The sequence below is a fragment of the Amblyraja radiata genome, chromosome 4 (assembly GCF_010909765.2).
Source record: "Amblyraja radiata isolate CabotCenter1 chromosome 4, sAmbRad1.1.pri, whole genome shotgun sequence".
NCBI lineage: Eukaryota > Metazoa > Chordata > Chondrichthyes > Rajiformes > Rajidae > Amblyraja > Amblyraja radiata.
The window spans coordinates 62,946,962-62,966,878 of record NC_045959.1 but is presented as its reverse complement, the minus strand read 5'-3'; the positions used below and the strand labels follow the sequence as shown (position 1 = coordinate 62,966,878).

At 45.9% G+C, this 19,917-nt stretch overlaps 1 protein-coding gene across 1 annotated transcript in view; it reads right to left on the bottom strand.

Moving 5' to 3' along the window:
* The window catches only part of rock1 (Rho associated coiled-coil containing protein kinase 1), a 124,452-nt gene extending 108,657 nt beyond the window's left edge, over positions 1 to 15,795 (bottom strand). The window contains exon 1 of the mRNA XM_033019634.1: positions 14,914 to 15,795. Within this exon, the coding sequence (XP_032875525.1) occupies positions 14,914 to 15,006 (93 nt within the window). The 5' untranslated portion in view covers positions 15,007 to 15,795. The remainder of the gene's footprint in view (positions 1 to 14,913) is intronic.
* Between the last annotated feature and the right edge of the window lie 4,122 nt (positions 15,796 to 19,917).

The following is a 19,917-nucleotide window of genomic DNA, read 5'->3' as shown; positions in this document are numbered from 1 at the left end:
ATGGTAAAACCAAAATGTATAAAAATGGCCTTTATTAAAATCTAACAATGTGCGCTTTAACCATATGTGATTTTTTTATCTATTCTAAATCTCAAATTGTGTAGTACAGAGGCAAATAAATAAATGATGGGTCTTTGTCCATAACATTATGGAGGGCACTATATATACTTACATATCAGTTGTGCTGCTGCAAGGAAGTATTTTATTGCTCCATTTCGGGACAAGTGACAATAAAACACTCTTGACACTTCAATAAAGGTGCTCAATACATAATCCAACACAAACCAATACACATGGTAAAATACTGAAATACGTCAGCAGGTCAGGCAACATTGTGGAAAGGAAAACAGAATAACATTTCAGGTCAAATTTCCTTCAACTGGGAAAAAGAGAAAACAAGACCACTGCTGCTGCAATTGCCTGTCCTCCGGGTCAAATAGGGCTCAAATTGACCAAGGTTCAGTCAGGTTTTAAATTTTATTGCAAAGTAGACTTCTATTGCGTGGCACAAAAATTCTTACCATTCATCAGATCATGCTTAAACACATTCCAGCTCGTCACTTGGAAGACCCAAATTGCTTCCTTACCGAAGAAAAACAATTGAGGATTGGAAATTCCTCATTGAAAACCCCAAATATGTCCTTTTATTGGAATTAAGTTCACTGATGACAGCAATGCTTTCAAAGGCAAGTTTACATTACTGGTCAGTGTGTTTATATTATTTTTTGCACGCAAAGGGCTTTCCCAAGAACAGAGGAAATTATTCAGTGATTGAAATGTTTAAAATTATTACCATATTTCCCGGCATTGAAGACGGACCTGCGTCTAAGACGCACCCCCAATTTAAGTTGTTAAATTTTGAGAAAAGGACGGCGGGGCAGGATCAAGGGTTTGGTTTAGTCCAGGGGTCGGTCAATATTGCCTGCGTGCCCCGGGACTAGCTTCAGTTTCCAGATCCCTCGCATCCCCGGGATTGGCTTCAGTTCCCAGATACCTCGCGTCCCCGGGACTGGCTGGAGTGCCCAGGTCGCCCTTCACCGGTTGCGCCTGTTCCGAAGGACACCGTGGCTGGCTGGCAGGTGGGCCGGCAGAAGGCGCTGAGGTGGCGGCCAGTTCCGCTGTCCGGTCCTGGCGGCTGCTCGCACCCACCCGAGCTACTTCCCATTTACCATTCTCTACAGCAGTTAATCAATAATCACGCTAGGTTTTCAGGGAATTAATGGGTGGGGAAGAGGGTCTTAGGATATTGATCCCAATAAATTGATACTTACATGACAGACATGACTGAAAAACCACAAGCATCTTAAATTAAACACACCAATGGGCAATCCTAGTCATTTTTCTTCTCAGATTCCCATTTTAGTCATGCTAACATTCAGATAACTCAATTCTAATGACATTGCATTCCTAAATAGCTGGTGATGGTAAAGACTTTGGCCTCCCACATCATCTTGGCCTAAGATTTTTGTAGTAAAACAGCAATTTCTCAAGCTAAAGCAGTCCTTGGTAATAAATTGATCAATTTGCAATATTCACATGAAAATAACAAAAAGCGTCCACTTTGTTATTTTCTTGTGAATATTGCAAATTCTCCTCCCATTAATTCCACTAGGCTTCTTAAAGAATGCCCTGCCTTTCAATATAACCAAGCCCGATTGGTCAGAGTGTTTATCTTCTTTGCCAGTTCCATGTAGCCCTCAATTTCTATATCTTTCAATACATTATCCCATGGTAATTAATCTCAGAGGTGTGCTCGGTAACTGTGGCACAACCTGCACGTCATCACTTTTTACAAGATGAAACCAAGTAGATCAAGTAACAATGGCACATCTCTCCTGGATAAGCTCAATGATTTTTAAGATTGCTTCAAAAGGAAGAACAACCTTGTACCTTCATGGGCAACCACAGCCCCCGACGACCCTATAATCTTAGTCCATGGGGCTATGCCAGAAGATCCTTCACGAAAGTGAATTCTTGGAAAACGTCCTGCCCTGATGGCATGCTTGGTCGTGCTCTGAACACCTGCGCATGATGAAGACTTACCCAAGATTGGCAAAGACACAAATAAATGCCTGCCTCAATAATGACCTGGCCCCACTTCAATTCACCAAATGCCATTACAGATTAACAGTGTTGGACTACTTCGACAATAGGAACACGTATCTCAGGCTGTGTTATTCAACATCATCATCATGGAACCCTTGTACCCAGACGCAGCATCAACACCATCTTTAAATTTGCCGATAACACCCTTGTTGGACAAATAATGATGAGCCAGAATACAGGAGTGGGTGGTATTGTAGATAGCAAAGATGGTTATCAAAAATCACAGTCGATCTTGATCAATTGGGCAAATGAGCTGAAGAATGGTCAATGGAGTTTAATGCAGATAAGTTTAAAATGTTGCATTTTGAGAAGTCAAACCAGGGTAGAACCTTCACAGTGAATGGCAGGGCCCTCTGGTGTGTTGTAGAGGAAAGGAATCTAGTGGTGCAGATGCATAGTTCCCTGAAACTGGCATCACAGGTGGATAGGGTGGTCAAGAAGGCTTTTGGTATATTGGCCATCAACATTCTGGGTGATGAGTATAGATGTTTGGATGTAATGTTACAGTTGTAGAAGATGTTGGTAAGGCCCCATTGGAACATTATGTTCAGTTTAGGCACCCTGTTACAGGAGGGATGTTGTTAAGTTGGAAAGAGTGCAGAGAAGATTTACAAGGATGTTGGCATGTTGACAGGACTCGAGGCGCTGAGCTATAGGAAAGGAGAGAGGCTATAGAGAGAGGCTGGACAGGCATGGACTTCATTCCTTGGAGCACAATTATGAATTTAGAGGTGTATAAGATCATGAGGGAAACAGATGAGGTAAAAGTGTGCATTACCCCAAGTAGGGGAATCAAGAACCAGAGGACACAGGTTTAAGGTGAGACTGGAAAGACTTGATAGGAACCTGTGGGGCAACTTTTTCTCCACAGAGGATAATGGGTGTATGGAACAAGCTGTAAGAGGAGGCAGTTGAGGCAGGTACTATAACAACATTTCAAACATTTGGACAGGTAAATGGATAAGATGGAGGGATATAGATCGAATGCGGGCAGGTAGGATTAGTGCAGATGGAGCATCTTGGTCGGCATGGCCAAGTTGGACCGAAGGGCTGTTTATGTGTTCTAGGACTCTAGTCTATGACTTTTAATCTCTCAGAGGAGGATGGTGGTGGCAAGAGCCAACAGCTTCAATTTCCTGGGCGTGCACATCTCTGATGTTCTATCCTGGGTCTAGCACATAGATACAATCACAAAGGAAGTTCACAAATGCCTCTACTTCCTCAGAGGTTTGAGGAGGTTCCAGCATATCACCGAATACTCTATCAACTGTAAGGTTTTTGAACCATCGTGCACAACCCTAACTATAGCACAGAATCAGTAGACTTTGTACTACAATGGTTGTTAAACATACTTTGTTTTTTTTGCACTATGATCTAATTTACTTCTTAGTTCTTAGGCCCCCTTCGGTCATGGCTAACCATGGGTGTCTCCAGGGTGCTTTCCCTATATGGAGGATGCCTGTGCGTGACTTTGTTTAACATGGGGAGACTAGTGCACAGACAGCATCTGGGTCAGGATCCAGTGGTATGGAGTCCAAGACGACCGGAGACCCTTTTTTTGCTGCAGCCTTCATCCGCCTTCCCAGCCGTTGTGATGCTCCACTAAGGTCACCATCGTCCTCCACCTGTTCCACCGTTGAGTTCTTGGTTGGATTGCTCTTTGTCAAAAAAGTCATTAAACACTACAATAATAATAAACCGTGGTTTAACAAGGACATTAAAAAATTAAGAAAGGAGAAAAATTCAGCTCATCTGGCAGGAAACAAAGAACAATATATGGCTGCCAAATACAAACTGAGATCTGCTATAAGAAGAGCCAAATCCAACTATGCCACTAAACTAGAAGAACGTCACTACTAGTGACACACGTTTCATCTGGAAAAAACTCCAAAACATGACGAACTACAAAAAGAAACCCACCCCCACACCTGACAGCGACAATCAGCTTCCTGATACACTCAACGTTTTCTATGGGAGGTTTGAGCAGGCACCGGCTCCACCACCATCTCCCCCCGACCCCCTCCCTCCCCCTCCTTTCACCATCTACGAGGAGGAGGTGAGGAGCACCTTCAGGGGACTTAAGAGGAATAAAGCCCCCGGCCCAGATAACATCAGCCCCTCCGTTCTCCACCACTGCGCTGCGGAACTGGCTGGGGTTTTTACCAACATCTTCAACACCTCCCTCTGTCAAAGCTCAGTACCCAACTGCTTCAAAGAATCTATTATCATCCCGGTTCCCAAGACCAAGACCATCTCCAGCCTCAATGACTACAGACCCATTGCCTTGACATCGGCAGTCATGAAGTCATTTGAGCGCATCATACTCAATCACCTGAAAACTGTCACCACTCCACTCATGGACCCATACCAATTTGCATACAGAGCCAACAGGTCAGTTGAGGACACCGTCAACTTAGCAACTCATCACATTCTGAACCACCTGGAGTCCGCAAACACATATGCCCGCATCCTGTTCATGGATTTCAGCTCGGCATTCAATACAATAAACCTGGCCATACTGCTCAATAAATTACTGGACATGAACATTGACCCATGCATTTGTTACTGGATTCACAGCTTTCTCTGGAACAGGAAACAGAGGGTGAGGATCAACAATAATACATCCTCCCCTCTGTTCCTCAGTACAGGCACACCCCAAGGCTGTTCTCTCACCCTGGCTTTTCTCCCTTTACACAAATCAGCTCACATCCCACCACAGCTCTGTCAACTTGTACAAGTACGCGGACGACTCAACCATCATAGGATTCATCACCAACAACCAAGAAACTGAATACCGTGCACAGGTCAACCAAGCAGTGACCTGGTGCACAGACCATGATCTCTTACTCAACTCATCAAAAGCAAAATAACTCATCATCGACCTAAGACGCCAGCCATCCCCCAAAACTCCTGTGCTCATTAAAGGTGAATCCATCTTCATCACTGACACTTTCAAACTCCTTGGAACCCACATCAGCAACAACCTAAAATGGAGGACAAACGCAGACCACATCTATGGAAAAGCCCAGCAAAGACTTTTCCATCTCCGACAGCTAAGGAAGCTCAGAGTAAGGTCTCATCTCATGCTCCGCTTCTATACAGCCATCATCGAAAGCATCCTCACTTCATCCATCACAGTCTGGTTCGGCAGTCTCGACTCACTCTCCCGGAAGAAATTACAGCGCATCATAAACAGAGCATCCAAAATTATTGGCTTACCCCTTCCATCCCTTGAATCACTTTACCACAAACGGACACTTCACAAAGCCCGCAAGATCATCTCTGATCCCACTCACCCTGCACACTATGCCTTTCAGCTACTGCCCTCTGGGAGGCGTTACAGGTCAATTGCCTCCAAAGCAAAGCGTTTCAAAAATAGTTTCATTCCCACTGCAATTAACTTTTTAAACTCTGTACGGTGAGGAAATACGAATAAGCATGGCCCTTATGTATTATGAAATGTGTCTGTTTGTATGTATATCTATGTTACAAGTTTAATGTTTGATGAAATGTTGGAACCTGTATCGAGCTGTACTGATAACAAATTCCACCAGCCTGGCTGTGTGGTCATTAAAATACAATACAATACAATACAATACAAAAAAAAAAAAAAAACCTCCCGCTCGACCTTACCGCCGAGGGTGGCCCTACCAGGAGCATAGCTCCAGACGGCATCATTCTCAGGATCTCAGGTCCGCACAAGCTTCCCCACCACAACAAGGTGTCAATCCACGGACAATTTACTTAGAGCAACAGATAATCAATTGTATTTTTTTGGTGTTGTAACGTTAATGTGCCTACAAAGCTAAAAACAAGAAATAAATCCATTACTGCAGTGCGTGATTGAATGGCGGATTAAAATCGATGAGCAGATGGCCTGATTCTACTCCTATGATTTATGAAATTATATCAGATGCATATGATAAATAAACACTCTTGAGTGCCTCTTGTTACAGTATCAGGGACTCCAGCTCATCAACTTTGAGTGAGCGTTCAACAAGCAACTAACATATGTTGCAGGTAGACAAAAATGCTGGAGAAACTCAGCGGGTGTGGCAGCATCTATGGAGAGAAGGAATAGGCAACGTTTCAGGTCGAGACCCTTCTTATTAAACGTTTCGTCTCCAGCATTTGCAGTTCTTTATTAAACATTTCGTCGCCAGCATCTGCAGTTCTTTCTTAAACATTTCGTCGCCAGCATCTGCAGTTCTTTCTTAAACATTTCGTCTTAGATGCTGCCTCACCCGCTGAGTTTCTCCAGCATTTTTGTCTACCTTCGATTTTTCCAGAATCTGCAGTTCTTTCTTAAACATATGTTGCAGATAAGGTCACCATGAACTGTGGGGTCCACCAGTTCACATGTCTGAAGAAGGGTCTCGACCCAAAACGTCACCCATTCCTTCTCTCCAGAGATGCTGCCTGTCCCGCTCAGTTACTCCAGCATTTTGTGTCTATCTTCGATTTAAACCAGCATCTGCATTTCTTTCCTATACAGTTCACACGTCACGATACATTGCCTGCCCACCTATCGTCATTGGGTTATTTTACATTCACATTCCTTGGTTGTGCTGGTAGTCAGGAATAGGTTGGATTGGGGCCCATGTCTCCCCTCTCCCTAGACTCTCCCCACTGTCTATTTACCAAGGCCCCAAGTCTCTCCACTCTCCCACAATGCTTCTCTTCACTCACTGTGTCTGTCACCATGTCCAAGTCTCTCTGCCCTCCCCCCCCAGAGTCCCAACCTACATTTAACGTCAAACATATTTAAAATAAAGTGAAGTATTGCATTTTAAAAACGTTGATATTTTAGCTTCCACCCTAACCACATCACATCAGTATAATTCAATTCTTTCCTTTCTCTAAAGTGATGAAAAAATAGAACAAATGGTTTTCACTTTGTGTCTTACCCTCAGAAATCTTCAATATGTTTGGCCACTCAATCAACTTGATGATATAACTATCCTGATACAGCAATTCCTTGGATTTATTTAGCTACACCAATTGATGGCAGGAAAGGAAAGAGCCTTGAAGCAAACAATGCTAGATTGCAAATTTACTTTGCTTGAAGGTCAGCAAGAGTACAGTTGCTGCACTGTTCATTGCAGGTTACAAATGTAAAAAAACAGGGTTGCATCTAACCTGGCAATTTATGACATGATCAGGCTCCTCTCAATTATTGAGACAATTAATAAATTCAAATCCAGCAACTCATCAATAACATATTCTGCATTACTCAACTCAGATAACACCAAGTCTAGCGTTGCGAGCCGGCAGCCTCGCCAGCAGCTGTTCGTCCTTTCCACTTTTTTAGTTTTTAGTCTGTCTAAAAGTGTGTTTTAGTGTGGAGGGGTGGGCGGCCTGAAGCCGTGGTCTGTGGAGCGGGGAAGGGGGGAACTTTTTTAGTCACTTACCTCGGTGGAATGCAACTTTTCTCCTAGTTGCATTTCGCTTGGATTGGTGCGGCTTCTCCCGGAGTCGGGGCCTAGAGCTTCAGCAGCGGGCGCAGCGAGGACTTTCCATCGTGGAGCCGGGCGATCCCTTGCCGGGGATCGCCAGAAGAAGTGCTCCGACCGCCGGCCTATAACATCCTGAAGCCGTGGTCTGTGGAGCTTCTAGCCGCGGTGTGGACTTTCCATCGTGGAGCCTGAGATCCCTTGCCAGGGATCGCTGGAGAAGAGCTCCGACCGCAGGCCTGCGGCCAATAACATCGTGAAGCCCTGGTCTCCGGTAGGAAGCGGCTGATTCGGGACCTACAAGCCGCGGAGGGTCCGTCCGTGCCGTCGTCGGAGTTTCGAGCATCCCAATGTGAGGCCCTGTACATCGGGCCATCCATAGCGGTGACTACGGAGGGTTCATGGCCCCGACCACGGATGAACAAAGGAGGAGGACGGACTGAAAGTTATTGCCTTCCACCACAGTGAAGAATGTTGATTCCACTGTGGTGGATGTTCATGTTATATTCTATTGTGTATTGTGCTCTTTTGTTTGTTTGGCTGCATGGCAAGTCAAATTCCACTGCACCATAAGTGGTGCATGTGGCAATAAATGTGAACTTGAACTTGAACTCTGAACAAGTTGGATCTAAATAAGTTTCACTGAAATTCAAAACAATTCAAGTGCAACTGAATATAATTAAAAAAGAACAAAAAAGGGAAATCAAATATATGAAATGATTACTGATGAAATGAGAAACCTCAACAGGATTTCAAGAAGGAATGCAGAGGCAGTTGTATAGAAATGGATTCAGTTATTAGAAATGCAAGGAAATACAATGTCACCTCACAGCAGCATCCAGAAACATTTAATCGTTGAAAGAAAATTAGCATTTGCAACACTGTCACCAATTCCTCTTTGACGTAACCAATGAACAAAAGCTCACTAAACCATTCATAACCAATACACTGGCTAAAAAGCTTCACACAAAAATATCCAGATTTATGACATCCCCCAAATGTTAGTAATATCAAGACTATCTACAAAGCAGAAGTTATGACTGAAATAACCAGCATTTATGCATTCCCTTTAACTCTCGATGTCCCAAAATGCATTGCAAACAAATACCTTTTAAAGGATGGTCTCTGTTCTAATGTAGGAAATGCAATAGCTAGTACCTGTACTAAAATTGCCTCACAAATAACATCTTGATAACATGCAGAGAATTATTTCAATTATGCTCATACAATCATAGTTATGGAAAATAAAAGATTTATTTTACTGAAAATGAATGGTCTATTTAGGAAAGGCTGCCAAGAAAAGCCTGGGCCTAACATCAACGGTGAGAAGGTTTTGGAGGGGATTCTGAAAGAAAGAATCTGCACGCATTTGGTAAAACAAGGATTGATCAGGGATAGTCAGCATCATCCTGTGCATGGAAAATCATGAATTACCGATTTAACTAAGTTTTGTGAAGCGGTAACCAAGAAGGATGTGGATTGCAGCATGGCCTTTGACAAAGTACCACATGGTAGTCTAGAAGGTTAGATCACATGGGACCCATGTTAAGCTACCCAATTGGATGACCTTGAAGATGAGAGATGAGAGATGAGTTTCAAGGCACGAATCGAATGATGGTAGAGAGTTGTTTTTCCGATGAAGGCCTGTAACAATTGGTGTACCACAGGAATTGATGCTGGGTCCACAGATGTTCTTTGCTTATATTAACAATTTTAATGTGGAAGCAGGTTTGTGTATGACACTAAAAAATGATGGTATAAAAGACGGTACCCGGACGTGGCGCCGACAGACAAGAAGCCGAAGCCAAAGAACCGAATGAAAACGAGGCCAAAACGCTAATAAACCAAGAGTCCGAAGGCCTACTAACCGAAAGGATAGAACGCTTAAATGCAAACTAACCGAAAGGGCGGGACGCCTAAAATTCAACGAACCGAAAAGCCGCGTCGCCTAAAAGCAAACTTACCGAATGGCCGCTCTGTCAAAACGCCACCTACCCGAAAGGCGGCGTCGCCTACAAGCCAAAGGACCGACTGCCGCTCAACAGAAACGTCCAATAACGGACATGAAGTTGCCAGGGGGCGGGACTTGTCAGTGATTGGTCCAGACCCCCGCGTCCATCACATCACTGTGAAGGCATGAACATTGTCCCACCGGCTGGGTCACTGTGTGACAGCAGCCTCAATGGCCGGACCACTATGTGACAGCAGTCTCACCGGCTGGGTCACTGTGTGACAGCAGCCTCACCGGCTGGGTCACTGTGTGACAGCGGGCTCACCGGCTCAGCCATTGTGTGGAGGCAGTCTCACCGGCTGGATCACTGTGTGACAGCACCCTCACTGGCTGGGTCACTGTGTGACAGCAGTCTGACCGACTGGGTCACTGTGTGACAGCAGCCTCACCGGCTGGGTCACTGTGTGACAGCGGGCTCACCGGCTCAGCCATTGTGTGGAGGCAGTCTCACCGGCTGGCTCACTGTGTGACAGCAGCCTCACCGGGCAGCATCTCTGGAGAGTAGGAATGGGTGGCATTTTGGGTCGAGACCTTTCAGACGCACTCTGAAGAATGGTCTCGGCACAAAACGTCACCCATTCATTCTCTCCAGAGATGCTGCCTGTTTTGTGCGTGGGAGCTTGGGTGCGTTCCGCAAGCACCGAGATGGTAATAAATAAAACGTCTGTCCCTGCACCCGGTGTGGGTGTCGGGGTCCAGGGGTCGGAGGGGGGAAATCACCCTGGTGTGGAGGTTGGGGTCCGATGGCTGTGCATCGCGGTCAGTGACTGAGGGACGCTCCCGCGGGTGGAGACGGAGGAGAGAAGGGGGGAGAGAGAAGGGGGAGGGAGAGAGAAGGGGGAGGGAGAGAGAAGGGAGGGATAGAGAGAGAAGGGAGGGAGAGAGAAGGGAGGGAGAGAGAAGGGAGGGAGGGAGAGAGAAGGGAGGGAGAGAGAAGGGAGGGAGAGAGAAGGGAGGGAGAGAGAAGGGAGGGAGAGAGAAGGGAGGGAGAGAGAAGGGAGGGAGAGAGAAGGGAGGGAGAGAGAAGTGAGGGAGAGAGAAGGGGAAGAGAGAGGAGGGGAAGAGAGAGGAGGGGGAAGAGAGGGGAGGGGAAGAGAGAGGAGAGAGTGGAGAAAGAGAAGAGTGAGGAGAGAGAGGAGGAGGAAGAGTGAGGAGAGAGAGGAGGAGAAAGAGAAGAGTGGAGAGAGAGGAGGAGAGAAGAGAGAGAGAAGGGAGAGAGAGAATGGAGAGTGAGAGGAGTGAGAGAAGGGGAGAGAGAGAAGAGAGAAGGGAGAGAGAAGAGAGAGAGAGAGAGAGAAGGGAGAGAGAGCGAGAGGAGAGAGAGAGAGGAGAAAGGGGAGAGCGAGAAAGGCGAAGAGAGAGAGAGAAGAGAGGAGAAGGGGATGAGAGAGCAAGGGAGAGAGAGAGAAGAGAGAGAGAGAAGAAGGGAGACGAGAGAGAAGAGAGAGAGAGGGGGAGAGAAGAGAGGAGAGAGAAGGAGAGAGAGAGAGAGCAGGGAGAGAGAGAAGGGAGAGAGAGAGAGAGAGAGAGAGAGAGAGAGAGAGAGAGAGAGAATGGAGAGTGAGAGAGAAAGGAGAGAGATGAAGAGAGAGAGGAGGGAGAGAGAGAGAGAATGGGGAGAGAGAGAGAGAGAGAGAGAATGGAGAGTGAGAGAGAGAGAATGGAGAGTGAGAGAGATGGGAGAGAGAGAGGAGGGAGAGAGAGAGAGAGAGAAGGGAGAGAGAGAGAGAAGGGAGAGAGAGAAGGGAGAGAGAGAAGGGAGAGAGAGAGAGAGGGAGAGAAGAGAAGGGAGAGAGAGAAGGGAGCGAGAATGGAGAGAGAGAAGGGAGAGAGAAGGGGGAAGAGATGGGAGAGAGAGAGAAAGAGAAGGGAGAGAGAGAGAAAGAGAAGTGAGAGAGAGAGAGAAGGGGGAGAGAGAGAGAGAGAAGGGAGAGAGAGAGAGAGGGGGAGAGAGAGAGAGAGAATGGGAAGAGAGAGAAAATGAGAGAGAGAGGAGAGAGAGAGAATGGGGACAGAGAGAATGGGGAGAGAGAAGGGGAGACGGGAGCGTGGGGTTAATTTTCCCACACAAGCCATAGGTGACTGGGCAATCTGAACCCAAGCACCAAGTTGAAAGCGGACAAAGGTGCGCATCGCTCGGGACAGCCTCCACTCTTCCACGGCCACCCTCCGCGGGCTGCGGGTCGGGTGGAGCGGAGGTTTGGGACAACGTTCATGCCTTCACAGTGATGTGATGGACGCGGGGGTCTGGACCAATGGCTGACAAGTCCCGCCCCCCCGGCAACGTCATGTCCGTTATTGGACGTTTCTGTTGAGCGCCAGTCGATTCGTTGGCGTGTAGGCAACGCCGCCTTTCGGGTCGGTGGATTTTCGACAGAGCTGCCATTCGGTAAGTTTGCTTTTAGGCTACGCAGCTTTTCGGTTAGTTTGCATTTAGGCATCCCATCCTTTCGGTTAGTAGGCGTTTTGTCTTCGTAATCTTTCGGTTTATTGACGTTTCGGCCTAGTTTCCATTCGGTTCTTTGGCTTCGGCCTCTCATCCGTTGGTGCCACGTCCGGACACGATAAAAGACAATGTAGGTAGGTAATCAACGATTACAAGATTTTTATCAACCGAATCAATAGGCTGAGAGATCGCAGATAGAATTTAACAGATAAATATGAAGTATTACATTTTGATGGGAAAAGTCACAGCAAGGTGTCCACAGTAAATGGTAGGGCCCTGGAGAGCATTGTAGAACAGAGGCACCTGGGGCATGTGTACAGTGCCCTCCATAACGTTAGGGACAAAGACCCATCATTTATTTATTTGCCCCTGTACGCCACAATTTGAGATTTGTAATGGAAAAAAAAATCACATGTGGTTAAAGTGCACATTGTCAGATTTTTAAAAAAGCCATTTTTATACATTTTGGTTTCACCTTGTAGAAATTACAGCAGTGTTTATACATAGTCCCCCCCCCTTTTCAGGGCACCAATGTTTTTGGACACAGCAATTGTAACCTGGCCATCCTATTTTTGCGGCTAACCAGTGGTTTGCATCTTGCAGTGTAGCCTCTGTATTTCTGTTCATGAAGTCTTCTGTGGACAGTCGTCATTGACAAATCCACACCTGACTCCTGAAGAGTGTTTCTGATCGGACAGGTGTTTGGGGATTTTTCTTTATTAGAGAGAGAATTCTTCTGTCATCAGCTGTGGAGGTCTTCCTTGGCCTGCCAGTCCCTTTGTGATTAGTAAGCTCACCAGTGCTCTCTTTTTTCTTAATGATGTTCCAAACAGTTGATTTTGGTAAGCCTAAGGTTTGGCTGATGTCTTTAACAGTTTTATTCTTGTTTCTCAGTCTCATAATGGCTTCTTTGACTTTCATTGACACAACTTTGGTCCTCATGTTGATAAACAGCAATAAAAGTTTCCAAAGGTGGTGGAACGACTGGAGGAAAGACGGTGCTGAGAATTCCCTAATACCTGCATTAAGAAAGCATTTAAACACACCTGAGCAATTACAAACGCCTGTGAAGCCATGTGTCCCAAACATTATGGTTCCCTGAAATGGGGGGACTATGTATAAATACAACTGTAATTTTCACATGGTGAAACCAAAATGTATAAAAATACCCTTTAATAACATCTGACAATGTGCACTTTAACCACATGTGATTTTTTTTCTATTACAAATCTCAAATTGTGGAGAACAGAGGCAAATAAATAAATGATGGGTCTTTGTCCCAAACATTATGGAGCACTGTACATAGTTCTATGAAAGTGGGAGCTGCACTCCATGAAGATGACTTCCGACAAGCTGCAAAACACAAACGGCAGCAACAAAAGGAGAGATTGACCACCAATGTTGCCAAACATATTCCATCATCAATACATTGAAATGCAGAGAATTAATGGATATGGATCATGCGTAGTCATAGTAGATTAATTTAACTTGTCATTATTTTCAGCACAGACATTGTGGGCCTATATGTGTACTATTCTATGTTCTAATACCACTTATCCATGCCCACATTGTAATAAAGACTATGGCTAGAAATCAGCCTCTTCAACCATCTCAAGACCACAGAAAAGACCCACCAGGAGAACATTCACACTCGACTTCAAGTGATCGCTGATGAAGGTGGAGACACAGATGTACATGACGATAAAGGCAGCATTTAGTACACTTGCCTTCATCCGTCACGTTATCGTTGGCAGTTGGGATCATGTTACAACTGTAACAACATTGATAAAGCCATATTTGGAGTAATGAGTACAGTTCTTGTCGCCTCAGCTATAGAAAGGATGTCATTAAACTGGAAAGGTAAATAGATTTACAAGAATATTACCAGGTCTAGAGGTTGAAAGTAACAAGGACGCTGAATAGGTTAGATCTTTTTTTCTGTGGAGTTTAGGAGACCAAAAGGGTGAGCTCGTAGAGGTGTATAAAATCATGAGCGACATAGATGAAAAGGTGAAAAGGACCTTCTCTATGGTAAGGGAGTCTAAAACTAGAGGGCACGGGTTTAAGATGAGACAGGAAAGATTTAAAAGGAACCCAAGGGGTAAATTTTCACATGGAGGGTGTTGCATACACATAATGAAGTGTCAGATGAAGTGGTAGAGGCAAGTACAAATACGACATTTAAAAGGCGCAGGTACAAGGATGGCAAAGATTTGGAGGGATATGAGCCAGGTGGAACTAACTCAGTTTGGTATCTTGGTCAGCATAGGTGAATTGTGATGAATAGCCCGTTTCCATGCTATGACTCTATTTGACTTTTTTTTAAATCTTTCTTGTTCCATCCAAAAGTATTCTAGCATGTTTTAGCTACAAACTGATCGTTACAACTCATTATACTTTTTTTAGTTGTATATTCTTATTTGATCTGAAGTATTAAAATAATTTACATTAACAATCCCACCAGCACCTGTAATAATTTGTTCCTCTCACATGCACACAATGCAAAGTATTCAGTGGAACATCAATACCAACCGCAGTGGGTGAAATCACATTATTGTATTTTACTAGTTCAAATCTGTCTGAATGTAAAACTCAGGAACTTTATTCTTCTACACTGGCAATGAGAAAGGATAAAATTGTGCATTATATGCAACCACCAAAGGGCAATATAACAAGTACTGTATCATTCCAAAGTATTACACAAATTAAATTGAACAGTGGATTTGATTATATCAAAATGTAAACATTCTCACTGATCATAAGTGTGTTGATGGAAATGAAGGAATATATTTTTGAAAGCTGTCCATCATGAATTTCGCTCTGACACTTGAAAGATCACATCTATACTTCAACAGGATGGTCAGAGCATCATGAGTAATGTATTAGACTTCACCTACCAGCAAACTTTCGCAGTTCACTTCACACTTGGGATCCTTTAACATGGATTCAATTTTTTCAAACCGAGCTTCCAAGCTTTCTCCGGACGACATTGTGTCCTGTTATTTTATGAAGTTTTGTCCCAAGTAAACAAAATCGATATGTCTATAAAAATACCTTCACCAGCCTCGAACAGATGTATTTAACAATCGTTGCAAACCGCTTCACGACATAGTTTCATGCAACATTTTTTCCAACACTCTGAACCATAAAACCTTCCATGAAGTTTCTGCGAATCTATGCCGCATTTAAAAATAAATTAAAAAAACTTCCCGTTCCTCTTCAAAACCTAAAGGGCAGTGGCTCGTTACCGGAAAAAAATATGTACTCTGATTTGTACGTAAAAAAATATACTATATATACATTCGACATCCACGAGTAAAAAAATGTTGTAATGTTGCCTTAAAAGTTCAATTTGCAGAAAGAAAAATACGCTTTCAAGCTCCTGTAACAGGTTTCAGTTAAAGGCCTGAACAACACATCTGGTGTCTTGACAGCTTCAATCCAGGAAAGCCAACTTCTGCAAATGTTTCTTCACACCGGATTGCACAGCGCGCATTTAACATCCTCTGGGTACATCACTTAACTCAACTCGCACAACCAGCACCTCCTTTAAACTCACTCCAAACTTTTTTTTTAAGAAATAAAAAAAACACAGCAACAAGGATTCTTATTGTCCGGGATCTTTCTCACAGAGGGCAGGGATACAGCGCCGTTTTTTTCCTTCCTGACAACCTGGCCGTCAGTTGCAACTTTCTTTTCCTGATCAACATGTCCGCCTTCCTGTTCAAACACACACAGCGGCGCGGCGCGGCCCGACCCGGCCCGAGCAAACTGCGCACTGCGCACGCGTCACCCGGCGCCTACCCCCGGGCCCACTGCGCACGCGTCACCCGGCGCCTACCCCCGGGCCCACTGCGCACGCGTCACCCGGCGCCTACCCCCGGGCCCACTGCGCACGCGTCGCTCGGCGCCTACCCCCGGGCCCACTGCGCACGCGTCGCTCGGCGCCTACCCCCGGGCCCACTGCGCACGCGTCACCCGGCGCCAATGCCCCTACCCCGGGCCCACTGCGCACGCGTCACCCGGCGCCAATGCCCCTACCCCGGGCCCCCTTGCCCACTGCGCACGCGTCGCTTTGCCGCGACCTCCAGCCCAGCCCACCGCGTATGTGCCAATTTACAGCTCAGGGCAAAGCGTGCGGAGTGGAGACAAGCAACTGCAGATGTTGCTTTACAAAGAAAAATACACAAAGTTGCTGCACAGAGTATGATTTTACTGAATTGTATGCAAAACCAAGAATTTCACTGTACATGTGACAATATTTTATTGTCACATGTACTGAATTGTATGCAAAACAAAATTCGTTGTTGGCATACAATTCCGCGAAATCATATTATGGATCGTGGTAGACAAAAAATGCTGGAGAAACTCAGCGGGTGAGGCAGCATCTATGGAGAGAAGGAAAAGGCGACGTTCGGGTCGAGACCCTTCTTCAGACTGATGGATGGTGGTGGTGGCCCGTCGTAGACGCCGACAGCAATGGTTGTGCAGTCTTGTGGCATCGAGTGTGGCTAACGAGTCCGATGCGCAAGCCATGCAAGTGGAGCGGTGGGAGCACATGAATGCGGCTGTGGGAAGATTTAGGGTTGCAGCTTTCCTCCTGCCTCTGACTAACGAGTTGGCTTTGGTGATAGAAACATAGGAAAACAGAAAAATAAATGTAGGAGTAGGCCATTCGACCCTTCGAGCCAGCACCGCCATTCAATATGATCCTGGCAGATCATCTAAAATCAGTACCCCGTTCGTGCTTTTTCCCCATATCCCTTAATTCCTTTAACCCTAAGAGCTAAATTTGTTACATCCATTGGCTTCCTTGTTATCTAACATGCTAGTTATTTTGTCAAAGAAGTCATCAATTAGTTGAACACAATTTCTCATCCATAAAATTATATTCACTCAGCTGTATAAGTATTCTGTTACCATTTCCTTCATTTTCCCAACAAACTGTCCTGAAGTCATTTTCACCCCCAATATTTTCAGTATTCTGCTGTCTTCCATGAGTCCACAGGTGTGCAGGGGGGCTACCTCACTGAGCCTACAAACGGCAGATGTGAGGAGGTCCATCAAAAAGGTCAATGACTGCAAAGCTCCAGGGCCGGATGGTATTCCAGGGCGGGCTCTCAGGGCATGCGCTGATCAACTGGCAGAGATGTTCACCAACATCTTCAACCTCTCCCTGAGTCAGTCAGTGGTTCCCACTCCCTTCGAAGCATCCATCATTGTTCCTGTTCCAAAGAAACCATTAATCTCCTGTTTAAATGACTACCGTCCTGTCGCACTGACATCAGTCATCATGAAGTGCTTCGAGCGGCTCGTCAAAACTCACATCTGCTCCTCTCTCTCTGACACCTTGGGCCCTCTTCAGTTTACATATAGACCATGGCAACTGACACTGCGCTCATCCACCTGGACAAAGGGAATACATATGTGAGAATGCTCTGCATTGACTACAGCTCGGCATTCAACACTATAATTCCCTCAAAACTCGTCCCCAGACTACAGCTCGGCATTCAACACTATAATTCCCTCAAAACTCGTCCTCAGACACCAGCGAACGGTCCTGAACATCGGGCCGCCCGTAGCGGCAACTGCGGAGGGCACGGGGAGGCCCTGACCACGGGGAACAGTGGAGGAAGAGACTGACTTTGGTGCCTTCCCACACAGTGGGAAACTTTGATTCTGCTGTGTGGGGATGTTTTATGTCAAACCCTATAGTGTGTTGTGTCCCTTTTTTTTAATTGTATGGCTGTATGGGAATTTCATTTCACTGTGCCATCTGGCACATGTGATGAATAAATCTATCTTGTATCTTGTATCTAGATCTTGGACAGGTGACCTCCATCTGTAGCTGGCTATTCAACGTCCTGACGGGCAGGCCCCAGGTGGTGAGAATTGGCAGCCACACCTCTTTCTCACTGATCCTCACCACAGGCGCACCACAGGGCTGTGTGCTCAGTCCTCTCCTGTACTCCCTGTTCACGCATGACTGTACTGCTAAGCACAGCTCCAACATCATGTTAAAGTTTGCTGACGGCATGACCATCCTGGGCCTCATCAGAGACAATAATGAGATGGCCTATTGAGAGGAGATAAAGGCACTAAACAGCTGGTGCCAGGAAAATAACCTCTCTCTCTCAATGTCAGCAAAACTAAAGAGATGATCGTGGACTACAGGAGAGCAGGGGAGTGGTCACCTCCCCATCCACATCGGTGATGCTGAGGTTGAAAGGGTCAGCAGCTTCAAGTTCCTCGGTGTGCACATCACTGAGAACCTCTCTTGGACACTGCACACGGACACAATAACTAAGAAAGCCCGCCAGCGGCTCTTTTTCCTGAGAAGACTGAGGAAGTTTGGCATGAACGCCAGCATCCTCACAAACCTCTACAGTTGCACCATCGAGAGTCTGCTGATGGGCTGCATCACAGTCTGGTACGGGTACTGTTCTGCCCACAGCTGCAAATCACTACAGAGAGTGGTGAAGGCGGCACAGCACATCATTGGCAACTGTCTCCCGGCCATTTAGGACATTTTCCACCGGCGGTGCCTGCGGAAGGCACACAGCATCATCAAGGACCACAGCCACCCAGCACACAGACTGTTCTCCTTGTTGCCATCAGGCAGACGATATAGGAGCTTGATGTTGTGCTGGTTTAACACTCGAGCTCGGAGTCGACCAAATGCTTGTCTGGCCTTGCTGATTCTGGTCGATATTTCCTTGTCCAGCGAGCCATCAGAAGATATCACCCTGCCCAAGTACTTGAAAGTGTCAACTGTGTGTTGTCAATGTGTACACTTGGTGGTGGTGTTGAAAAGCCTGGGGCTGGTTGCTGGAGGACTTCTGTCTTACTGAGATTGATATTGAAGACCAAACAGATGTGCTGCTTCTGCAAATCTGGACATGATAAATTGGAGGTCAGACTCCTTGTGTGCCATGATGGCACAATCGTCCACAAAGATCGCTTTGGAGCTGAGGCGTTCAAGAGTTTTGGTCTTGGTGTTCAGTCGACATAGATCAAAGAGAGAGCCGTCGAGTCAGTACTTGATGAAGACCCCGCGATTGAGATCTTGGAGGGCAAGACACAGAGCGCAGCTGAAAAAGGGGTTGAAGGCAACCCCGTTTGACTCCAATGGAGATGCTGAAGGGTGCAGAGAGGTCACTGTTTACCAATACTGATCCCGTCATGCCATCATGGAAAAGGCAGATGAGATTTGTGTGATTTCGAGGGCAACCGAGCTTGTCGAATATGGTCCACAGAGACTCACGATTGACCGTGTCAAAGGCCTTTGTTAGGTCGATGAAGACAGTGTGGAGGTCCATCTTATAATAAATGCATTTTTCCTGGACTTGTCACACTGTGAAGACCATGTCGAAAGTGCTGCGACCAGGTCTGAACCCACATTGTGCCTCTGGCAAGCTTTCTTCTGAGAAATTGCTGATCAGATAGTTAACTTCAGACTTCTGACTGTCTCAGCAGCTCCGTTGATGAAGACAGGATTGTTTAGTTTAGTTTAGAGATGCAGCACGGAAACAGACCCTTTGGCCCACCGAGTTCGTGCCGACCAGCGATTACCCCGCACAATAACACTATCCTACACACACTAGGGATTATTTAGAATTTTACTTAGCCAATTCACCTACAAACATGAACGTCTTTGGGGTGTGGGAGGAAACCCGGAGAAAACCCATGCGGTCACAGGAAGAACATACAAACTCTGTACAGGCAGCACCCATAGACAGGACCAATCCCGGGTCTCTAGCACTGTAAGGCAACAATTCTACCGCTGCCGCCACAATGACACCCAGATTGTGTTCATCTCGCATCCTTAGGCCAACAACCAACTCTTTCGTTCTGCTGAGATTATGAGCCAGGTTCTCACCATGACACAAGTTTCTCTATCC